Consider the following 24,775-nt stretch of genomic DNA (forward strand, 5'->3'; position numbering starts at 1 on the left):
TAAACCTTTATGTACTTAAAGTTATACAGAAAATAGAATAAAGTTAATACCAAACTTACCTATTACTTATATTTACTGTACAGATATGTAAAACTACTGAAAAGAAAATGACACTAAAAATAAGAATACTTTTTATTTTCAACCTCATAAATTACTTTCACATACCCCACTTGTTGCCCTTAAGCCTTTATCTTTTAGCTGAAGAATAAGGCTTGAAAGAGGAAAAGGAAAAAGGATAAAGGGTAAACTCTGCAACACTAACAAGGTACTTTCATGAAAACACAGCTCAGTCATCAAACTGGCATTCTATAGAAGTCATCCATTTTGTGATAGGCTTTCACAAAATGGGAGCTGAGACTTACATGCTCAAATAATGTAAGAAAATGTCAGATGTGGTGCCATAAAACTATAATCCTTGCTACTTGGAAGCAAGGGAAGATGACATGTTTGAGGCCTGCCCTGGTAGTGAGATCCCCATCTCAAAAACAAAAGGTCTGCTGGCATAGCTGAAATGGTAGTGTTTGCCTGGCAAGTGAAAGGCCCCAAGTTCAGTCCACAGTTCCAAAACCCCTAAAACCCATATATATATATAGTTAATTTTCTTTACTACTATGAAGAATGCTTAAAGTCCTTAGTCTAACATGGACTGACCTCCAAGCGGAGGAAGAGTATGCAATGTACTCAGTTTTTTGAGCAATAAATCTTTTTCTTATACAATGTATGGACAGCAGTTCAGTGTACACTGGCAATTAGGATTCTGAGGGGCTCCTGGAAGTTAAGCCCAATTTCTTCACATTGTTCCTCACATTCTCAAAGCCAGCAATGGAGTGACTGGCATCCAAGCCACTTGTTACATTAAGTGGAAAGAGCTAGCTGCCTCATTTTCACTTCTACTCTTTTTCATTATTCCTCTTCCCACCCCCACTGCCCTGTTACGCAAGATGTACATTTCCTGACCTAAGCAACCTAGTGTGGTGCTACTTCCCCCCCCCCCCATTTTGTGACAAGGAAGGGACTAATTAATTCATCACCAGAAGAGACAAAAGGAATTCTACAGAGGCAAGATGGTAGGCTGGTGCAGTCCAATATTTGCTAAAGTTCCACAAAAGTAACAGTCAAGAGAGGAAAGCAGCCTTAAGAAATGCAAAAATACACTCCAAGCAGTATTTTCTCAAACTATTTGCACCAGCAACACTTAGGATTTATGTGAGTGCCTGAGGCCTAGATTCGCTTGATGTAGGTTTGGTTGAGATGGCTAGACATGGCCCTATTTGCTGCATTAGTTTGGTCTCTCGGCCTGGGCATTGATCTGCAGCTGATTCCCTTTCCTAAGAGTTTGACCATGTCACAAGGTTGTAAAACAATCTCCTGGTTATTCGCTAATTAAATTTGAATTCAACACCATATGGTGATAGGAGGCAGCAAAGGATAAGATTCAGATCTTAGATCTTTCCAAGTAGGGCATGTTAGATGATAACAGGAGAAGGATTAATTGCATGGTGGATCAGAGCTCTGGGTCCGGCATGAGGAAAACTATCTTCCACCAGGTTTAGGAGCTAGGGGCTGGGCTCTGTCGTAAACTGCAAGGGCTTCATTCAAGAAAGGGGATGATGTGGGCATTAAACCACTTTTCAGATAACTGAAGATGGTCCCCTTCGGTAGCCAGAAACACTAGCTGTCCTGCTTTGTCCATCTGCTTTAGCCCCAGTCGGTCCTGCAGGTAGAAAGGCCATAATTACTTGAGGCTTAATGGAAGGTTTTCTAGTAAAACAGTAAAGTAAAAGAATATTAATGAGATACACGCTTAAAATGTAACTTTTCCATTTTAAAATATTAGTATTAAATAGTAGTGCAATGTTGAAAGTGCCTAGTGTATGTAAGTGTTAAAAATACATGTGCAGTTTACACTGTCCTGTATGATTATATTGCTCCCATTGTGGAGTTGGGAATTGAACCCAGGGCCTCACAAATGTCCCTCCTAGTGCTTATATTCAGCTTTCTAAAAAGCTTTGCTGAGGTAGAGGTAGAGTGGGCACACTGTAGACAAATCTGCCCTGAAACAGCAAAGTAAGACTAAGTCAAAGACATTAGCTAGATAATGTTTGAAAACACCCAATCCTTAGAAAATGAATCTGGGACATTCCATAAGCCTACATGTGCAAACATCACTCAGTAGCTTGTGTGCTGCAGAACTACCTCAAAGATGAGCAGCTATGGCAGGGTAAGAATGATGTCTCTGAGGCTGGGAAAGGTGGCTTAGAGGTAGAATGTGCTTGCCCAGCATGCATGAAGCCCTGGGTTCAATTCTTCAGTACCACATAAACAGACTAAAGCCAGAAGTGGTGTTGTGGCTCAAGTGGTAGAGTGCTAGCCTTGAGCAAAAGAGGCTCAGAGACAGTGCCCAAGCCCCAGGACTGGCAAAAAGAATGGTGCCTCTGCTCTGGCTGCCATCAGTTTGCTTTCACAATAAGAAAGTTCTTGACTGCAATTCCTAAATTCTTACCAGAGCCTAGCTTCCCTTTTTATTTTATCCAAACTGGGACACCAAATCCAAGAGGAAAAGCCCAGACAGAAGAAAATGGCCTCAGAAACTCCATGAAGCATTTACTAGAAGGTGATTGGTTCAGATGCAGGACTTGTGCAATTTTTGAGTCTACTTGCAATATAAACTTGAGATGTGGCAGGCCTACAACCAGATGTGGTGAAATACTGCAACTTCTGGTTGAGGAACTGGACCTACTGCTAAACAAAATTCACATCTCTGGTCTGCTCCAGCTCATCTAGAGGAAGCAGGAGTTCCCCTTGTTGATAACAATTTTGTTTTTGGTGCTAGAATCAAACCCATGGCCTTGTGCACGTTAAACACAGAATCTGTCACGAAGCTACCTTGATTTAAAACCAACCTCTACATCTGTGACTGATGTAAAATTACCTATGTTTTCACTCACATAGAGGCTTCTTGGATTTGTAGCAAACTACAAAGAATGCCAGTTCCACACATTTCCTTCAGTACATAAAAGGGCTGGGAATGTGGCCTGGCGGTAGAGTGCTTGGCCTAGCATGCATGAAGCCCTGGATTTGATTCCTCAGCACCACATAAACCGAAAAAGCCAGAAGTGGCGCTGTGTCTCAAGTGGTAGAGTGCTAGCCTTGAGCAAAAAGGAGACCAGGGACGGTGCTCAGGCCTTGAATTCAAGCCCCAGAACTGGCAAAAAAAAAAAAAAAGCATAAAAGTCAGAGGTGATGTTTCTCTTGTATTTTGCTTGAGAAACCTTGACCTTGAACACAGCTTTGCTGAGCTTTATCTTTTCTTTTTTTTTTTTTTTTTGCTCACAGCTGACACTCTTGAGACACATCTCCAATCCAAGATACAAGTCTAAAAAACAGCATCTCTAATAAACAGTCTAACAAGCCTCATTTGCACCAGACGAGTTCCATGGCTCCTGAGCACCTAGTGCTCTGGAGCCTATGAAGCAGGGCTCCAGCACCAGAGAGCCCAGGAGCCAAACAGTGCACCTTTAGAAACCAGCAGCTGACAAACAAAACCAACTTCTCCAGAAACGTCTCTCCCTGTCAATTAGTTACCTGTGTATATAGAGCAGTTTCCTGTAGGGGAATAATTTCTTTGGCTTGGCCACTTCTATAAAATCCAAACCACTGCAGGAAAAGAAGAAAAAATTATATCTAGCACACAATTTGAGACTGACTAATACCTTCTAAGATCACCAACGAATTGTCATAAAAGTATATATATAGCTCAGCACCAGTGCTCACCACCTGTTATCCTAGCTACTCAGGCTGGGCAGGAATGTGACACTCATCTCCAATAAAGCTGGTTCAAGTGGGAGGATGCTAGCCTTGAGCACAAAAGCTCAGGGACAGTGGTCAGGCCCTAAGAGTAGCTTGTGCATGTGTACATGTACACACACACACGTACATATATAAAGCAAGAAGGAAAAAAGGATGAGTATGTCTCAAGTCACTTCATTTTAAAAGTCATTCCTGAGGAATGAGTTGGTCTATCCAAGTTTTCCATTTCCCCTAAATTCTGCTTCCTTTATTATGTAACACTAAAAATCCTCATGTTCAATTCTAGCCATTCTAGGGTGATTAGGATCCTTGTTTCTAAGAAGCTTCCATTTACCAAGTCACAAGAACCATTCACAGTTTAGCATGGGGTCAGCAAGCTGTTTTTCTCAAAAGACAAGACCCAAAATGTGCTAGGCTTCACTGGCAATATGGCTGTAACTACTCACTGCTCCCATTGTATCACAAAAGCAGCCAGGGACAATATGTGAAAGACAAGTATTTCTGTCTCAATGAAACTTCATTTACAAACAAATTTAAATTTTATAGTTTGTGTCACAAAAGATTCTTTTGAATTTTTCCCAATTATTTAAACATGTAAAAATTCTTAGCTCTCAACCCACTCAAAAACGTGGCCAGTGGAGTGGGAGGCATGGGTCAGATGGTAGAGCACCAGCCAATGAACAAAAGCATCGGGTACCAAGTTAGAGACCTGGTCTTGGACGAAAAAAAAAAAAAGGGTGGCCAGCAAGATCTAGCTTACAGGGGCTGGGTTAGTAGCAAGAGTGCTTGCCTCGTATACATGAGGCCCTGGGTTCAATTCCCCAGCACCACATATACAGAAAATGGCCAGAAGTGGCGCTGTGACTCAAGTGGCAGAGTGCTAGCCTTGAGCAAAAGGAAGCCAGGGACAGTGCTCAGGCTCTGAGTCCAAGCCCCAGGACTGGCCAAAAAAAAAATCTAGCTTACACTGCCAACACCTGGTGGTCTGAAAATGTGAGCAGAGCTTTAGTAGATACTAGTGACTAGAAAGTAAACTGCCTGGAATAGGGATAGTGACCTATAGGAAGTAGCATTTGCATATGGCCTTGGCATATGGCATAGGAAGTAGCATTTCCATATGGCCTTGGCATATGAATTTTTCAGGTGGAGAAGGCAGGGAAGGCATCCTAAAGAAAAAGTGTGCCAGGCGCCAGTGGCCCACACCTGTAATCCTAGCTACTCAGGAGGCTGAGATCTGAGGATGGCGATTCAAAGCCAACCCAGGCAGGAAAGCCTGTGAGACTCTTATCTCCAAATAACCACCAGAAAACGAAGTGGCACTGTGGTTCAAGTGGTAGTGCTAGCCTAGAGCTGAAGAGCTCAGGGCCCAGGCCCAGAGTTCAAGCCCCATGACCAACCAAAAAAAAAAAAAAAGAAAAAGCATGAAGGCAGGCAGGCAAGAGAGAAAAACACATGCATATTTCAAATGCTACAATATACCTTGGTCAAAGAGTGAATGAAGTAGAACTCTAGGGAAATGAAACTGGAAAGACAGGTCAAAGTCTGGAATACCAAATTTAAGGATTTATGGGCTAGTGATTCTGAACTTTTTGGGTAATAGATTTCTTTGAAAATCTGATTAAAATGATAGATTCTTCCCACCACAGAAGGTAAGTTTTTCATATGATATTTAGGTGGAATTGGAGGCTATAACCAATTCTATGTCCCACTTATGAGTCTCACTTAGAACTCCTGATGTGTACTAAGGGTGGTGGATATTTCAGAACTGTTTTCTCTGACAGGCTCGTAAGTAGTGTCTTACCTCAGACTCTACAGGGTCCACAATGGTATCATTGAGGAATTTCACCATCACAAACTTTTTAAGGGCCATCAGATTTTTCTTGTAGGATCCATTGACAAACTGAAGAAAAAGACAGCAGGGGTATCACCATCAGGTTCCAGCAGGAGGATGTGAGCATTCTGATTACCCTGACCCACGAGCATATGCTCCTTTTCTAAATTTCTGCCCAGAATATACCATGCACTGCCATATCTTACCTTCCTGAGACTGTCATGTCACCAATCAGGGCTAACAGGAACTACCATGAATCAGTCTACATTCCATAGGCATTAAGTGACACAGATTCAAGGCAACTAGCCAGAGGAAAACAACAACAAATTGAAGGTTCTGAGTTGTTCTGATATACTGAGGCAAGATAGATTAAAGGGAATGAAGCATGGTAAAGCTTACAGCAAATACAAGATATTTGTTCATCTACTTTCTTTAAGATTGAGACCAAAGTCATTTCAGGGAAAAATGACAGAGGATAAACTGAGGAAAATGAGGCCTAGTGAAGGCAATTCAGAAACTAGGTATTTAAAAAACAGAAGCACCATTGCTGCTCCAAAGAAAAGCAACAGGATGCATTCCTTCCTGAGAGATGCATTTCTCACCCCAAGAATTAACATTTGTAATGGCAGGATGTATGCCTTCCTGAGAAATGCTCCCTCCAAACAGCCTCCTACTCAAATGTAGACAACAGGTAGCCTTCCTTATCTCAAGGATAAGCATCTGTTTTATGGCAGGATACATTCTTACCTGGAAGAAATGCCCCAAACAGCCAGAAACTCAGAAAGTGTGACACCTGGAGTGATTACATCTTTAACTCAGACCCCCTGCCTTTACCATGTAAATACCCCTGACAGCCAACAAGCTGTGTGCCTCTCCTTTAGAACACCCACTCTGTTAGTGTGTCTCTGCTGTTCTGCTTACCTGTCTGTCTACATGCCTATTTGCCTGCCTGCTTACTCATTTGCCTATCCAATAAAGCCTGCCAAGTTTTCTTACCATTGTGACTTGTCCAGAAATTCTTTTTCTGTGATCGAAGTCAAGGACCCTAAGTGAAGAGTCCCTACTTTTAGAAGGAAACATCACAAACCTTCACCTGCATCTGGTGACAATATTACTGCTGTTCATTTGCTGTTCTCCCCCTTTAAATTTTTTGTTTAAAAATCAGTAAGATTGGGGCTGGGGATATGGCCTAGTGGCTAGAGTGCTTGCCTTGTAGACATGAGGCCCTGGGTTCGATTCCCCAGCACCACATATACAGAAAACGGCCAGAAGTGGCGCTGTGGCTCAAGTGGCAGAGTGCTAGCCTTGAGCAAAAAGAAGCCAAGGACAGTGCTCAGGCCCTGAGTTCAAGGCCCAGGACTGGCCAAAAAAAAAAAAAATCAGTAAGATTTATGAAATGGTAACTCTCCTGTACATGACCTTTATAATAACAACACATGAATAAAAATCCTCCACATAACTTTAATAATATCTTCCCAAACCATGCTCATCTTGGAAGATAGCAGTATCTCTTCTAGGTAAATCTGTCTTATAAAATCTGCCCTGACGGCCCACCAGGAAGGCTTCCCTCAGAAGGCAGCAGCTGTTGATTTCTACTTTGCCCAGCCAGCAACCTACTGACTTTGTTCTGCTGCTTCCACACAAGTGAAGGGAAAGGACTTCAAAGAGGAAGGCCAATGACTGCCAGCTTCTCTACACAAGGATTTGAATTCCCAAACACTGCATCCCCAAACAGAACTTCTAGTTCCCAGTTCTACCCAGAATAGTTTGGGTAAATAGCCACTGATAATTCCCCCCCCCCTTTTTTTTTTAATCAGTTGTGGGGCTTGAACTCTGGGCCTGGGCACTGTCCCTGAACTCTTCAGCTCAAGGCTAGTGCTCTACCACTTGAACCACAGCGCCCCTTCTGGTTTTCTGGTGGTTACTTGGAGATATACGAGTCTCAGAGACTTTCCTGCCTGGGCTGGCTTTAAACTGTGATCCTCAGATCCTGGCACCACTGCTAATTTCTGATGCCCTAAAGAGAAAAATGAATGCCTAAGGCTGGGAGCTTACCCTCTCCTGATTTATATCTGCCAAGAAGATGCTACGGTTGCGGTACACATCCTCCTTTATGGGGTCATGCCAGTATTCTGCTTGCACCAGGCTACAGGGAGGAAAAAGAATGAAGGTGACCATGTTGCCTATCAAGTCAGCGTGCCTGGGCCATTCCCCGGTGCTCTGACCACCAAGAAACCCAAGTCCCAAGACTTTCCCTCTTAACAGGGAATGCAAGACTTCTACCTATGACAACTCATCAAGACAGCAGGAGGAAACAAGGACAGGCTATTCAGCACAGAAAAGAAAGGCCCAAATTTGGGACTCAGGAAAAGGATTCATCAGCATTTGGCCCCCTCATATGTCATTAAGCATTATCACCCTTACGTCTTCCAGTTATGTGACACATGTTGTCCCCTCCCACAACCTCTCCTCCTTGCCTGCCTTTGCTTCCCACTCATCCTGCAAGATTCATCTCAAATATAACCACCTCTGCCTTTTCCTCTGATCCAAGCATCTATCTCCTTAACTATCCTATCTTCCTCAGACTACAATGGAGGTTCAACCCAGCCCAGGACATTCTGACTACTGATAATAGTTATAATGTATCTACTTGTAAACATGTGTGTGTGCGTGTGCGCGTGGGTGCACACACGCACACATGTGCACTGGTCTTGGGGCCTCAACTCAGGGCTTGGGTACTGTCCCTCAACTTTTGTGCTCAAGGCTAGTACTCTACCACTTGAGCCACAGCTCCATTTCTTTCCTGCCCAAGATGGCTCTGAACTGTGATCTGTAGATATTAGCCTGAATAGCTAGGTTTACAGACATGAGCCACCAGTGCACAGCTTGAATTTTTTTTCTCAGTGTTTACTTTCACTGATACTTAACAATTCAAGGGCTGCTGAATACATGACAGCTCACACCTGTAATCCTAGCTGCTTAAAAGGCTGAGATCTTAGGGTTGAAGTTCAAAGCCAGCCCAGAAAGACAAAAATTAGACATTCTTATTTTCAGTTAACCAGCAAAAAGCCAGAACTAGAAGCTTGGCTCAAGTGGTACAGTGCCAGCCTTTCGTGAAAAAGCTAAAGCTGAGCCCAAGTTCAAGGCCCTGAATTTAAGACCCAGTTCTGGCAAAAGAAAGAGAGAAAAGGGGAGGGGGTGGAACATGAGATCAAAAGTTGGTAAGAGAAAACAAACTCTGTACTGGGTGGGGATAATGGATGTTTAAAATGCACATTCTAATAATCATTGTAATAGCAGCTGACACATACCAAGTATTTGCCAGGTACTCTTCTAATCACAAGAGTGGATGATTCAGTATTTCCAGAAAAGGAAGTTGCAAGTTCATTAGCTAAGTTAGGAAAATGAGATGAGTAAGGAAAAATGATTTAAGCCTGAGGACAGGGAGAGACACAGACCCTGCCCAGAACAGTCCAAGACTAAGGTTAGAGGCAACCCTGTGAGAGGGAATGTAGGGCTAGAAAGTAGAGACAGGGATGGCAGGAAGAAAAGTAATGGAAAGAGAGGACCAGGAAGGGCTGACAGCAAGGTGAGAGAGGAAACAGAAGTACAGATTTCACACTAAGGCAGAAAGAGAGCTATTATGCTCATGTACGGTGCTCATGGTCTTCATGAGGGCTGTGTAGCCAGGGGGTGGGGCTTGAAAAACACTGAGGATATCAGGATGACATATTTGTGTTATCAGTATGTCACATTGCTTTGACAATGCTAAATTCCCTAAAGAATACACCTGGGGGGAGGGGGGGTATCTCTGCCTTCTCTGGTAACTGCTTCCTGTTTCCAACTACTGACTATGGAGGTAGGTATGGCTGGTACATAACCCCACATCTCTGATTGTAGCTGAGAACAGAAGTGGGGCCCTACTTGAGCTAGAACATAACTCCTTCCCTAAAACTCTGAATTGGAACAAAGAAATTCTGGCCTCAAATCACAATAACCTCACAAGCAGAAGATTAAACACGTGGACGTTATGCAAGCCACCTTTTCGGGGCGGGGGAAACAGGAAAAGCTGGTCTGCACAGAGAGAAAAAAGATGTTGTGACACAGAGAAGCGATGAGGACAAGTGGACAATGATACCCTCACTCCTTATAGCTCCCACTTCTTAATTTCAAGCCCTTTTAAGGTCTTGGGCTACATAGGAAGACCCTACCTCAAAAAGAACAATTTCACCCATACAAAGAAAAGTACCATAGAAGTGCTATTGAGAACTCAGAGCACAGTCCCCATGGAAAATATGTCATTCACAAGTCTGATTTACTTGCAATGTCCTCTTTTCTCCATCTTCCTGTCACTGCCCAGTAGATGTCTAAGCTACCACTGTCTCTCCCAAGGACCATTAATTGCAACAGCCTCCACACTGGCCTCCCATTTCAGAGAAATGAAATCCTCTCCCCAAACCTCCACACTATATGCAATAAAATCTCAACTCAGACAGTGCTCAGGCCCTGAGTCCAAGGCCCAGGACCGAAAAAAAAAAAAAAAAAAATCTCAACTCATGGGGCTGGGGATATAGCCTAGTGGCAAGAGTGCCTGCCTCGGATACACGAGGCCCTAGGTTCAATTCCCCAGCACCACATATACAGAAAACGGCCAGAAGCGGCGCTGTGGCTCAAGTGGCGGAGTGCTAGCCTTGAGCGGGAAGAAGCCAGGGACAGTGCTCAGGCCCTGAGTCCAAGGCCCAGGACTGGCCAAAAAAAAAAAAAAAAAAAAAATCTCAACTTATGTGTCCTCCAAGTTCTAACACCATGATGCCCTGCTTTTCTGTCACTCTCGCAACTCTCATTAAAATCTGCTTACCCTAGAAAAGCTAAACGTGGGGCTGGGAATATGGCCTAGTGGCAAGAGTGCTTGCCTCATATACATAAAGCCCTGGGTTTGATTCCTTAGCACCATATATACATACAAAAAGGCCAGAAGTGATGCTGTGGCTCAAGTGGTAGAGTGCTAGCCTTGAGCAAAAAAGAAGCCAGGGACAGTGCTCAGGTCCTGAGTCCAAGCCCCCCTAGGACTGGGGGGAAAAAAAAAAACAAAAAAAAACAAAAAAAAACCCTAAACTTGTTCCAGCCTCAGGGCCTCCTGAGTAGCTAGAAAACAGGTACCCAGTCACTGCCAGGTTTGTTTGTTTGTTTGCTAGTCCTGGGGCTTGAACTCGGGGCTTGGGTGCTGTCCCTGAGCCTCTGTGCTCAAGGCTAGAGCTCTACCACTTGAGTCACAGTGCCACTTCCAGCTTTTTTGAGTAGTTTATTGGAGATAAGAGTCTCACAGGGGCTTTTCTAGCCACCACCAGGTTTTGGTAGTCAAAATTTGCTTGCTTCCTTAAGAAGTAAACACTACACTAAATGCTTTATGCTCAATTTGTTTTAATACTTACAACAGCCCACAGTAAGGTATTGTTACTAACTCACACTAGAGCTTAAAGAAAATGAGACTAAAAGAGGGTTGGGGGGAGGCCATTTTCACACCCCTTCTGTATACCTCCCTAGTTTTGTTTTGTTTTTTTTTTTGGCCAGTCCTGGGCCTTGGACTCAGGGCCTGAGCACTGTCCCTGGCTTCTTCCCGCTCAAGGCTAGCACTCTACCACTCGAGCCACAGCGCCGCTTCTGGCCGTTTTCTGTATATGTGGTGCTGGGGAATCGAACCTAGGGCCTCTTGTATCCGAGGCAGGCACTCTTGCCACTAGGCTATATCCCCAGCCCGCTAGTTTTGTTTTTTAAGGATGAATATTCATTATAATTGCATTCTTCCTACATAGAAAAATGACCTATCTTCCCTCTTTCCTCTTTTTTCCGTTTCTTCTCCCTTTTTTCTCTCACTGTCACTGATAATAGGTTTCTGCTACAGCAGGTTGAAGTGGGAAGACAGTACAGTTATAATAAATGTCACCTGTGACATCCAGACTATGATGATTCCCCTCAGAAGGCCCCGTTGGGGATGGGGAAATTCCAGAAATAGAGACTTGGAGTGAATTGGGGAATTGAATATCAGGTTACTAAAATTTGGTGAATAGGAATGAAACTCAGAAGAGTGCAAAAACCTGGAATGTGTTCTGGTCAATATTACCTTGTTTACTGGAATTGTAATCATCTGTAACCATTAACAGCCAATTCTGCTTCTGTATGTCTGTTTGCTTGTTTTGTCTAACTTGCTTGACCACTTGCCTGTGGTTTTTGCCTTTTAAAAACCCAGGTCTCGCAAAACTGTTTGGTGTAAGTGAACTGAACACCTCAGGGGGGGAAAGGGAAAAGGGGAGGAGGGAGGGGGCATGAGGGACAAGGTAACAAACAGTACAAGAAATGTATCCAATGCCTAATGTATGAAACTGTAACCTCTCTGTACATCAGTTTGATAATAAAAATTTGAAAAAATAAATAAATAAACACCCAGGTCTCTAAATGATGGGCATTAATTGACACATGGAAAAATTCCACCTGCAATATAAATTAGTTCCAAATCCTTCATGTTTTCCTCCACGGCTGACTTTTTTCTTAAGTCAGAGTTTGATGGACTATTCAATGTAGAGGAATGCTAATCTAACAACATTGCCAATGGCAAGCAAGACTTCCTATAGTGCAAACTTCAATACATAGGTGTTTTTCTTTAATCTCTGTGGTCATATTTAGAGAACTTTGTAATTTCTAGCTCAGCCACAGTCATCATAGTAAGTACAACCCATTGTAACAACGTAATGGACTCCATTTAGTCAGGAGATTAACTCCATCTAGGACTCGTGAGTTATTGATCAACCTCCAAATGCCATTCATCCAAGGGAAAGGGCCCACCCAGGCCTGCCTGCCCTAGCTTGCGTGACTGTGGGCTGGGGAGCGGGGCGCCCGGCAGCACCAGGTGCATGGGGCGGCGCCTTTGGCGCCTCAGGTCCCTTTGGTACTCAGGGTTGATAGAGCCTCACGTGTCAGGGAACAGTACATTTTCTTTCAATTTATAAAACATAAACGAGTGTTTCCCAAACACTGAGAGGCATGAAGAAACTAAATCCTCATAATAATGACAAGAATCCTGTGAATGACATCAGTGGGGTAGAGAGGGCCGCTCCATGCAATGGCAGGTGGATGGTAGAATCCCGGAGACTGGGGCGGAGACCTCGCCGGTATAGGTTGCAAGCCAGCTTCCGGAGCCAGCAGTGAGAAGGAAAAAGTCTTAGGAACAGGACAAGTAAACACAAGTCTTTTTCTTTACAAGTTGTACTTGGACAGTGTTTACCTGGGAAGGGAAGTTGCAAAATAAATTGTAAACCATGCTCTGGTATTCATGCCAATCCCTTATGAGATGTGCATCACATTCTGTGAATACAGAATGCCCAGAAGAAAGGAGAGGAGAGAGGTCACTTCTTCTGCTGGCTTGTTTGTTTGGACCTTACCCTGTCTCAATTTATGTCTTAAAAGTTCTGGCTCAGATAGTTTATAAAAATAGTGTTTATTTCACACACACACACACACACACACACACACACACACACACACACACACACACACACACACACACAAAAAATAAATAAATAAATAAATAAAAAACAAAAAACAAAAAAAACCACCCAGGTCTCTGGGGCTGGGAATATGGCCTAGTGGCAAGAGTGCTTGCCTTGTATACATGAAGCCCTGGGTTTGAGTCCTCAGCACAACATATATAGAAATCGGCCAGACGTGGCGCTGTGGCTCAAGTGGCAGAGTGCTAGTCTTGAGCAGAGAAGCCAGGGACAGTGCTCAGGCCCTGAGTCCAAGGCCCAGGACTGGCCCAAAAACAACAACAAAAAAACCAAAAAAGCAAAAAACAAAAAAACCCCAGGTCTCTGAAGCTCAGTGCTTCACTTCACTCCTGAATGGGGGAGTGCAGACACCGTGCGGATAATAAAATCCTAGCCCGATTAACTGTCTTAAGAGTCTCCTTTGAATTCAGGATAAAACACTGCCAGTCTGGCCATGGGTTAAAGTCCCACCATGGGCTAGAGTCCCACTTTGGTGGCCAGGATACAACTCGGATATCATTAGCACCTCCTAGAATCACTGCTAGTATGAATGTCACACAGTGTCAGATATGTATCTTTTGCAGCTATAAATACACACCGTGCCTGAACAACTTTGGAGTAAGCACCAGCATTCAGTGTTTTTCTGATGAAGTCACAGATGTGAGAGCTCTCTCCTGGACATCGGGGGAGTCCATAGACACCTGAAGTGGTAAGAGACAAACATCCATTCCTCTAATCATAACGAATATCTACTGTGTACAAGGCACTGTGAAAAACCGAAACAGACAAAAGCCAGATCCTGACCTCAATCATTTATTCCTCCAGGAAAGTATGAATGGCTTCCTCTGCACATATCTATTGTTTGCTGCCCAGGGTCTCAGCCTCGCCTCACCCAGCCCTGGAGGAGTGCTGCTTATGCTCAACAGCAAGTGGCTGGATTCCTCTTGTTTATTAAATCTTTGCTTATGAAAATCAATTATGGTGAACAAATCTCAAGTAGTGTCCACCCCAGTCCTTCTCTCAAATACTTTCATCCTTAGCCTCTCTCCATCTCTTTAAATCACCTCCTGATTATTTATAACACCTAAATACAATACATCCTTCCCCTGCATAGGAACTTCTGTGTAAACAAAAAAGTTTTGCTTTCCAAAGAGTTTACTACTGTTGAAATTTATAGACCAAAACACTTACACATGATTGCCCTAGTCTAAATTCAAGGACTCAGGATGTGGCTCAAGTGGTTGAACACCTAAGAAATGCAAAGATCTAGACTGGGAATGTGGCTTAATGGTAGAGTGCTTGCCTAGTATGCATGAAGCCCTGGGTTTGATCTGCAGTACCACATAAACAGAAAAAAAGCTGGAAGTGGCAATGTGACTCAAGTGGCAGAAGCTCAGGGACAGTGCTCAGGCCCTGAGTTCAAGCCCCAGGACTGGCAAAAAAAAAAAAAAACGCAAATCCCCGAGGTGAAATCCTCCCACTGCACCACCTAAAAAATGCTATATCTACTAACATAGAGTTTGAAAACAGGGCAAGTCATTATGTTTTCTTGTCAACATCTAAATGCCAGGCTGCTACAACCACTATTTTTCCACAAAATCAATTTAATTAAACGGGAGAGAAGAGGATGCTAACCTGTGTTTTAGGGCTCTGGGATCCTAAGTCACTTCCTATCTCCTCATTAAGGCTGGCTAGTTTGGGTATGAGCTGTAGAAATAGGATTTTACAAGGTGACTGGCTTATTATGTAAATAGAGCTGCTAGATTTTTTTAAAAAAGTAATTAAATCAAGGAGGCACATGAAATAAAAAAGAAACAAGGAGATGAAGAGGTCAAAGTTACCTTGATGTTGTCCCCCAACTGAGATCAGGTTGATCATGGGAGGTGAAGGGCATCTCTGAGCCACAGCCCTCCTGGAGCAATAAAAGAGGTTATCAGCTCTGACTGAAAGATGGGAAAGAATCAACAACTGGCTTCACAGATTAATAAGTGCCTTGATCCACTGTGGTTTCCTAAAGCTACAGCGTTAAGTTACAGGATTTTCCTCTGCTCTGGCCATATACAAATCTCCCTTTCATAGAAAATAAATTAAGTTTCCAGAAAGCTTCTGACATGAGGCTATTTTATTTTTTCATTAGTAATTTACTTTATTGTTATTACAGAGGTGATGTACAGAGGGATTACAATTACATGAGTCAGGTAGTGAGTACATTTCCTTTCGTACAGTGTCATCGGCTCCCTCTCTTTCTCCCAATCCCTCCCTCCTGTCTCCACCCCCAAGTTGTAGAGTTCACTTTCATCAGTGTCCAGTGAGTTCCACTGATGCACTTTTTCACTCTTTTCCCTTGAGTTCTGTACCCTCCTCCCAACCCTCCCAAAGATATACACGAAATATACCACATATCAAGAAAAGAAGATCGAATCCTCCAAAACTAAAAAAATTTTAAAAAAATAAAAAATAAAAAAAGAGAAAGAGGTCTTTTGTTTTCATATCTTGGAGTTCATTTCAGTATGTATCAGTATGAATATAAATATGAAGAGGCACTTAGGCATTATGCCTTTGTGTTTCTCTCCTAACAGTATCCTCTTTTGGTCTCACTGTGTGTGTCTCTAGAATCCTGTATAATTTATCATATCCCAGTGCATTTTAGATCTAATTTCCACATATCAGAGAGAACACGTGCCACTTGTCTCTCTGAGCTTGGCTTACCTCATTTAATTTGTTCGAGTACATGAGACCATTTTAGAATAACTAAAATCCCAAAAGAATTAAGAGTCCAGTTCATCTGAATAAAAGAAACAAACCAATTTGCAAAATGCAAAGGCCACTCACTATAGAGCAGAAAGGAACTTACAGAAATTGGCCTCCCTGAGAGAATCCCATAGCATTGTAGCCTTGCTGCAATTTAGGATCTTTAGCAAGAATCTGACACACCGTGGATACTTGGGTATTGACATTCAAGAAGAAGCTGTTCTCCACATCCTAAAAAAAGAGCCATAGAATTGAAGGATTGAAAGTAATTACTTGTATTTTCTCTAAGATGTGAACTCACTCAGGTTGGTGTTGATCCCGACACAATCTACTCAAGTGGAGATAAGTGGGCAACAGTAGTTCACATCTGTAATCCTATATACTCAGAAGACTGAGCTATAGAGAACTGCAATTTGAGGCCAGCTTAGGCAAAAAGCCTTAAGACCCCTTCCCATATCAATTGACAAGAAAAAAAAAAGAAAAGCTGAGCATAGTGATACATGCCTGTCATTCCAGCTACATAGAAAGCATAAACAAGACTATAGTCCTGCTCAGGAAAAAAGCCAGACCCTATTTAAACGAATGATGAAAGCAAAAACAACCTAGGATATGGCTCAAGTGGTGGAACTTCTGCACACCTATAATCCCAGCACTCAGGAGACTGAGGCAGGAGGATCTCAAGTTCCTGGACTTAGTAAGTTCCAAGCCAGTCTGACATCCTATTTAAAAAAAAAAAAAAAGTGAGGTAGGCACTGGTGGTTCATGCCTATAATCCTAGCCACTCAAGAGGCTGAGATCTGAGGATTGTAGTTCAAAGCCAGCCCAGGCAGAAAAGTCCATAAGACTCTAATCTCCAATTAATCATGAGAAAACAAGAAGTGGTGCTGTGACTCAAGTGGTAGAGCACTATCCTTGGGCTGAAGAACTCAGGCAGAATGCCTAGACCCAAAGTTCAAGCCCTACGACTGGCCAAAAACAAAAACAAGTGGCAGAATCATGTTATTTTTATTTGTTATGTTTTGTTTTTTGGCATTTGTAGGGCTTGAACTCAGAGTTTGGACACTGTTCCTGAGCTCCAAGGCTAGCACTCTACCACTTTAAACCACACCTCCAATACCAGTTTTCTGGTGGTTAATTGGAGATAAGAGTGTTCTCACAGCCTTTCTTGCCTGGGCTGGCTTTGAGCCACAATTCTCTGATCTCAGCCTCCTGGGTAGCTAGGATTACGGGCCTAAGCCTCCAGTTCCTGGCTATTATACGACTTTATTGCTAAAAAATGTAAGGTTAATCATTCTAATAGTACATTTTATGAAACTATATGTGGAACCTTTGAGGACAGAGCTGTTGAGGGCCTTACCTCTGCCATGGTCTTCCCAATCTCTAATGACAAGACGTAAATTCCAGGTATTTTCTTCTCAACCATTTTCTTAATGGCACCCATGCTTATGGGATTACAACAGCTGTCTCCTAGCCAACAAAAACAATGATGGAAATTCAGGAATCAAAATATTATTGATTTTTGAAAACTATTGTGCCTGAAAGGGCATTACTAAGAATGTGAAAAGGCAACATACAGAAGCAGAGAAAACATTTGCAAAAACATAGATCTAATGTAAATATAATGCCCAGAATATATAAATTCTTACAACTCAAGACAAACAATGCAATTGACAAATGGGAAAAGGACTAAGAGACATTTCACCAGCAAGACATTAAACAACCAACAACAAGCATTATAGGTTATTAAGGAAAAACAAATAAAAGCAATGCAATACCATTTCATATCCATGTAGAATACTTTAATAAGTTTGCAGGCATCATGGCTCACACCTGCAATTCTACTTTTGACTATTCAAGGCCAGCCCTCGCAAAAATGAAGTTCACAAGACTATTTCTCATGTAGTTATCCCAGCCATAAAGTAAGCACAATGGCTGGGTGTAATAGCTCATGCCTGTCATCCACAGTGATACAAGGAAGCACAAATAGGAGGATCACAGCTCAGGATAAAGTGAGACTCCCTAGAGACAGAATGAAGGCTGAAGGTTATTAGGGGTGGAATGATTACTTAAGGAGTATGGGTGTTTTTTCAGGGTGATAAAGGTTTTGAGGGCTGGGGATATGGTCTAGTAGCAAGAGTGCTTGCCTCTAATACATGAAGCCCTGGGTTCGATTCCCCAGTACCACATATACAGAAAACTGCCAGAAGTGGCGCTGTGGCTCAAGTGGCAGAGTGCTAGCCTTGAGCAAAAAGAAGCCAGGGACAGTGCTCAGGCCCTGAGTCCAAGGCCCAGGACTGGCAAAAAAAAAAAAAAAAAAAAAAAGATTTTGAAACTAGAGAGAAATGATGGTTGAACAACACTATGAAACCGGGCTGGGAATATGGCCTAGTGGCAACAGTGCTTGCCTCGTATACCTGAAGCCCTGGGTTCGATTCCCCAGCACCACATACATAGAAAACGGCCAGAAGTGGCACTGTGGCTCAAGTGGTAGAGTGCTAACCTTGAGCAAAAAGAAGCCAAGGACAGTGCTCGGGCCCTGAGTCCAAGCCCAGGACTGCCCCCCCCCAAAAAAAAACCCACTATGAAACCACTAAGTGCTACAGAATTGTCCACTTTAAATGATTAACTTTAGGTGATATGAGTTTCACCTTCAAAAAATATAAAACACTTTTATTAGCTCTACTTATGAAATAATAACATGCTTCAAAAACCTATATGATCTGGTCATAGTGGCACATGCCTATAATGCTGATCTAGGCAAAAGCACCAGAACCAATATAAAAAAAAAAATTAAAAGGAAAAGAATTAGGGTATGGCTCAAGTAGCAGAGCACTCACCTACCAAATCAGAAGCCCAACGTTGAGTCCCCAGCACTGCTCCAAAAAAAGCTCAGCTGATATAACGGGACAGAAAATTTATAAGACAAACAGAAAGAGGGGCACTTGCCCGTCTTTTGTCATATAGGACATTTGGGGTAAAAAGACTAAGGGTTCTCATCAAACCAAAATCAAGATACAACAAGTAAAGCCTTAAAGCACTTTAAAAAGAAAAAGGAGGATTTATTTTGGTTCATGGCTTCAATCTTCAGTGACTTTGTCCCACAGGATCATTTTGAGCCTGTGGTGAGGAAGAACATAATGGTGAGAGCACCAGAGGAAAGCTGCCCAACTCCTGATGCACAAGCAGCAGAGAAAGCACAAAATTTAAAGTGGGATTCACTCTCAGGCTGCTGTAAGTGCTGCGGACCCTGAATTTGCCCAAAATTGAGTGAGAGCCTTCTTAACTTTGTATTCTAGGTGTGCCCTTTCTTTATCCTGCCCCCAGACTGTTCCTTTTCTTTTCTTTTTTTATAAAACATATCAAATTTTATTTCAATAACGAGTTTCATTTTTAAGTAAAAGCTTTGGACAATTACTCTTTATGAGAGGTGCAGAAACCAATATAAGCTATTAAATACTGCGGTGAGTAAAATTACTGGACCATGCATCTAGGAAAGCCATGATTAATAGACAAAAGTTCTAGTATATTAGTTCTTAACTGAAAGACCTTTTAACTCTGTATTCTAATTATAGCACATTCTCATTTATCTAGTTCATACAATCATTACTGTGTCTGTCAAAATTTTTCACAATTTTAAGCCTTTCTGAACCACTTAGGAAGTATGACTTAACTCCTTGGGAACTCTTCAATTGAAACTTTTAATTTCCACAAACTTGTTGATCACAAACATTGAAACTTGTGACATCAGTATAAGTAAAAAAACAGTGTTAAATAAAACCAAGAGTGCCATACATAAACTGGCAGATTATCTAATGACATTTTAACTTTTCCACAGCTCTAGTTAGTACAAAAACAAAAGCAGATTCTACGGTTATAGCATTTGGTATTTTTAGTACAAGCCTTAAAACAGTGTTACTCAACAATTCATCTAAGAAAAGGGCAGTGTCCAGGGGTTGGGGATATGGCCTAGTGGCAAGAGCGCTTGCCTTGTATACATGAAGCCCTCGGTTCGATTCCCCAGTACCACATATACAGAAAATGGCCAGAAGTGGCGCTGTGGCTCAAGTGGCAGAGTGCTAGCCTTGAGCAAAAAGAAGCCAGGGACAGTGCTCAGGCCCTGAGTCCAAGGCCCAGGACTGGCAAAAAAAAAAAAAAAAAAAGGGCAGTGTCCAAAAATACAAAATTTGTTACATCCAGCAGGTATTTTACAGTTAAGATAATAAATCTTTATAAAATTAGGTTGAAAAATGCATAATGTCCTCATTACCAGTTGTCTCAAAGACTACCATCAGAAAAATAGATGTTCTCATTAATATTTTGCTCTGAAAAAAGCCAGAAATGACTCCATTCCAATTAGCAATAATGGTCAAATTATAACTAATAAACACACTGTGTCTTGAAGCCAAAACAAACTTTCTACCTCAAACAGAGCAATCCTGACTTTTATATTCCTAGTGTCCTTGGTCCAGAACAAGGCCCAGTTTTAAATCACTATTCACTGGAGTGCATGTGTGACGTCATTAGCAGCCACAGGATGGTCCACCTCAGCACACCACCTGCAAAATCACCTTGTCGGTGAGAAAGAAGCTGTACTGCCAGTTGTGTCTTCCCTTTCTGAAATGCTTGGGACCAGAAGTGTTTTAGTTCAACATCAAATTCATTTCCCTTTCATATAGGCTGAAGCTAATTGCATGCAGTATTTTTAGTGTGCCTTTTTTGAATACAACCCAATACAAGGTCAGGTTAGTGTGTCTGTTTTGAATACAACCCAATACAAGGTTAGGTGTGAAATTTTCACTTGTGAAGCATGTCTGCACACAAGAAATTTCAGATATTGGAACAGTTATGATTTGGCATTTCCAAGATTAATACAATGCACTTATAATGTCAATAGATACCAACAAACTTTCACACACAAAATTAAAAGTTACTATAATATTGAGGTCAGAACATGATTCTTCTATATAATCAGATTTAATTTACTAAATAATCCTAGGATGAAATCCAAACACTTAATGAGTCCAAAGCTGCATAATTTTCCAAATGATTCTCTGGTTGCAGAGCTTGTTCATTCTTCAATCCTTTTTTAGTCGTTTAGCTTTTGCAATATTTTACTGTCATTTTTGTTTCTTTTTTTGCTCCTTCTCTCTGGCTTTAATCATCTTGGCCAATTTCCAGGATAGTACAGCACTTGCTAGGAACAGTGGGGTGAGAGCCAAAATAACTGTTGTAAGGAAACCATAAGGGTCCTTTGCGGACCATTCCACAACATACTCAGCCCAAGCCTTTACGTCAAACATCTTAGGACACTTATGTTTGAGTAGTGGTCTCTAATTTTGTCCAGAGATTATCAGTGAGCCAGTCACAATTTCTGATGACCTTTGGTTGTCGTCTTTAGTTCTACCATACACTTCTGAGCAGTTTAAATTCTTGCAGCCCGCTCCTCCACCGTGGGTGCTGGGCATGAGGACCCCGCGACAGCAACCGTCCCCAGTTGTTCCTTTTCTTGTTGGTGTTGTTTTTTTCTTTTCTTTTTGTCAGTCATGGGACTTGAACTCTGGGCCTGGGTGCTGTCTCTGAGCTCTTCGGCTCATGGCTAGCACCCTACCACTTTGAGCCACAGCACTACTTCCAGTTTTCTGGTGGTTAATTGCAGATAAGAGTCTCTCAGACTTTCCTGCCTGGGCTGGCTTTGAACCACTATCCTCAGATCTTAGCCTCTGGAGTAGCTAGGATTATAGGCTAGGATTATACCCAGCTCAAACTGTTCATTTTCTTTGGAAGGAACCAGCAATTAGAACTGCAAACAAGCTGGGAGCTTGTGGTAGCCTTGAGCAAAAGAGTTCAAGGACAGTGCCCAGGCCCTGAGTTCAAGTCTACAACCACCACCAACAACAAAAATCCACAACTGGAAACAAGCTTGCACTGGTGGGAAGAGAGGGCTGGAATAATTTATTTTACAGTTAATCGTCCTCTTTTTAACCTCTTTGGAAGCTTAAAACATAGTTTAAAGAAGTAAAAGCTCTGGCCTAGAGAATCTACTATATCACTGCTATAACAACATCCACCATGCTAAACTGTAATTACTGCTTAAATACTGCTTCCCTGTAAACTATTGAGTGCTGGGAGTGGGTGAGGCATCTACCTTACCTACTCTTTGAATCTCACTAGTTAAAAGTGGGAGGAACAGAACAAAGCCTTGAAAGACTTGTGTACATTTGCTAACTCTAACTCCTTTGTGAACATTTTTGACCATTCTCATAAAGCTCTTACTCCAATCCCAAACTGCTTTTGTACCTGTACCTGTATTTACGTTGCTGAATCCAATAATCAGTTTCCAAGTCTAATCTTACTGAAAATAAGGACCAGACATTCCCCTTCTACTTGACTTCCAGGATACTACAGGGACACCGTGGGTGTTCTATCATGATCTCCTTTGCTAGTTCCTCATCTCCTCCACCTCCAACAGGACTCCTACAGTGAACTCACCAGTGCAAAGGCTTGAAATGCTAGCCATGATGCAAAAGCTCCATTTTAAACCTCCAAGCCTGTCTCTCCTAGACTTTCCATTCAAATGCCCCTGCAACACTGACCATTCTGCAGCAAAGATCTCAAACTTAGTACATCAAAAAGCACTCTTTTGTTGTTGTTGGTTCTGCTCTATCACTTTAAACCACAGTGCCACTTCCAGTTTTCTGGTGATTAATTGGAGATAAGAATCTCATGGACTTTCCTGCCCAGGGTGGCTTTGAACTGCAATCCTCAGATCTCAGCGTCTTGAGTAGCTAGGATTATAGGTAGGCGCCACCAGCGCCGGCCTCCAAAAGCACTCTTGATCATCACTTGCTACCCTCACTCAAGTGTGCTCACCTTACAGGCTACCCCACATTATCATTAAAATGACAACATCACCCTTCTAATTGTCTAGCCTGAAACTTGCAGTGTCATCTCTAACTCCCTTTTTTTTTTTTAAATCTCAAGCTATATCTAAATCTCTTGTGTTTCACCCTCAAAATATATCCAAACTTTGGCCACTTCTTTAATTCCTCTACTGTGTCTATTCGGTTCTAAGCCACCATCATCTCTTAAAAGTTTAAGTCACAGGAATAGCTTCTTGTCTCACTGAGACTGTCTAAGGCTCAACAATCTATTCTCAACAGAGCCAGTAAGAATGATCCTTTTAAAATGTAAGGCAGCCGGGCATCGGTGACTCGTTGCAGTCACTGCTGCATCCTCGGGGCCAAGTAGGCGCTCGCTGTGTGTTAACTGTATAAAGCCGCTGCAGGAGCCTAACAAATCTCTGTTCAGTGCGTGAACGAATGAATGAACGCGCTTGCTCAGATGGGCACTGGACTGGCCAGCCTGACCAAGTGCCACTACTGCAAGGACCAAACGAAGAGAGAACCCCGACACAGGCCACGGCTCTCCCAATGTAGAGCAGCGCCTCCACAGCGGAAATGGGGCCAGTGGAGGTGCTGTGGGAACTCTCCCTGCCCTCCGCACCCGCACCCGCACCCGCACGGTGGAGCCGCGAGGCTGGGCTGGGAGGAGGCAGTATAGCGACAGTGACACCCCACCCCCCACCAACCCTTCTCGGTCACTCACCCATCCCATGCCAGATCACCAGGGGGACCGGCCCCGGCGCGTGGAGATGCCCCAACGCGCGGGCGCCACAGGACGAGGGCAGCAGAGCCACAGCCAGCAGCCACCACCAACAGGGAGGCGCCATCTTGGCCCAGTCACATGACCGCGGGCGCGTGACATCGCGGGAGCGCGCTCACCGCGGCCCGGCCGAGCCGCCCACGCGCTCCGTGCAAGTGATGGCCAGGTGGGCGTCGGCCATGAGGGGCTCGCGGGAGGCGGGGCGTTTGCTGCGTACCGCACAGGGTGTGTCTCGTCCTTTACCCGATGTCATCACCCCCTCCTCCCTTCTCCGCCCCCCCCCCCCCACAAACCCTTCACACTGCTCAGGTAGGGGTACTGAGGCCCTGCAAAGTCGGGGATGCTGCCCGGATCACGGGGTGCTTTGGTGGGTCCCATTCGTGGCTGGTCCTCCCCGTGCTGCATTATGGCTTTTAGAAGAGAAGTGCCATGTTTTGGGGATGTTGCTCAGAGCCAGCAGCCAACGTGTGCAAGGTCCTGGTTTGCTCTCCAGCTCCTGGGGTTTAAAAAAATAGGAAAAGGATTTATCGGGGGTGGAGGGGTGGGGTGCAGGGAAGGGGAGAGCTCGTTCTGGGGCTAGCCCCCCCCCCAAAAAAAATTGGGCCTGGACGCTGACCCTGAGCACATTTTTAATTTTTTTTTGCTCAAGGGTAGCATATTCTGCCACAGCACCACTAATGGCTTTTTTCTGTGGGTTTTTTTTTTTTTTTTTTGAAAATAAGAGTTGCAAAGGGGCTAGGAATATGGCCTAGTAGCAAAGTGCTCCCCTTGCATACATGAAGCCCTGGGTTCAATTCCTCAGCACCACACATATAGAAAAAGCCTGAAGTGGCACTGTGGCTCAAGTGGTAGAGTGCTAGCCTTGAGGAAAAAGAAGCCAGGGACAGAGCTCAGGCCCTAGGACTGGCAAAAAAGAAAAAAGAAGAGTTGCAAGGAATGTAAGCTCACCCCAGGATGCGAATTTGAACAACAAATGTAGGTGGGGATGTGGGGGGGAAAGGAACTGCTGGTGGGAATGTAAACAAGTACAGCCACTCCGGACAACAGTCTGGAGGTTCCTTAAAAAACTAAACACAAATCTTCCTATGACCCAGCCATACCTCTCCTGGGCATCTACCCTGAACATCATAAGCCAGGATGATAAGGCACCTGCTCATCCATGTTTATTGCCACACTATTC

General features: G+C 43.2%; 2 protein-coding genes across 2 annotated transcripts; both read right to left on the minus strand.

The window, feature by feature from the left end:
* Positions 1-120: 120 nt before the first annotated feature.
* Ppt1 (palmitoyl-protein thioesterase 1) lies at positions 121-23,693 on the minus strand. The gene is made up of 9 exons (XM_048350987.1): positions 23,539-23,693; positions 17,291-17,400; positions 16,037-16,164; positions 15,024-15,094; positions 13,781-13,883; positions 7,697-7,787; positions 5,612-5,710; positions 3,586-3,657; positions 121-1,714 (listed from the first exon to the last, which is right to left on the minus strand). Exons 1-9 carry the CDS (start codon positions 23,660-23,662, stop codon positions 1,592-1,594), a joined length of 921 nt encoding a protein of 306 aa, XP_048206944.1. The 5' UTR covers positions 23,663-23,693; the 3' UTR covers positions 121-1,591.
* On the minus strand, positions 20,696-21,419 carry LOC125354975 (small integral membrane protein 15-like). The gene has a single exon (XM_048350988.1). The coding sequence runs from the start codon at positions 21,231-21,233 to the stop codon at positions 21,051-21,053; it is 183 nt and encodes a 60-aa protein (XP_048206945.1). The 5' UTR covers positions 21,234-21,419; the 3' UTR covers positions 20,696-21,050.
* Positions 23,694-24,775: the final 1,082 nt, after the last annotated feature.

Source organism: Perognathus longimembris, chromosome 7 (assembly GCF_023159225.1).
Source record: "Perognathus longimembris pacificus isolate PPM17 chromosome 7, ASM2315922v1, whole genome shotgun sequence".
Lineage (NCBI taxonomy): Eukaryota > Metazoa > Chordata > Mammalia > Rodentia > Heteromyidae > Perognathus > Perognathus longimembris.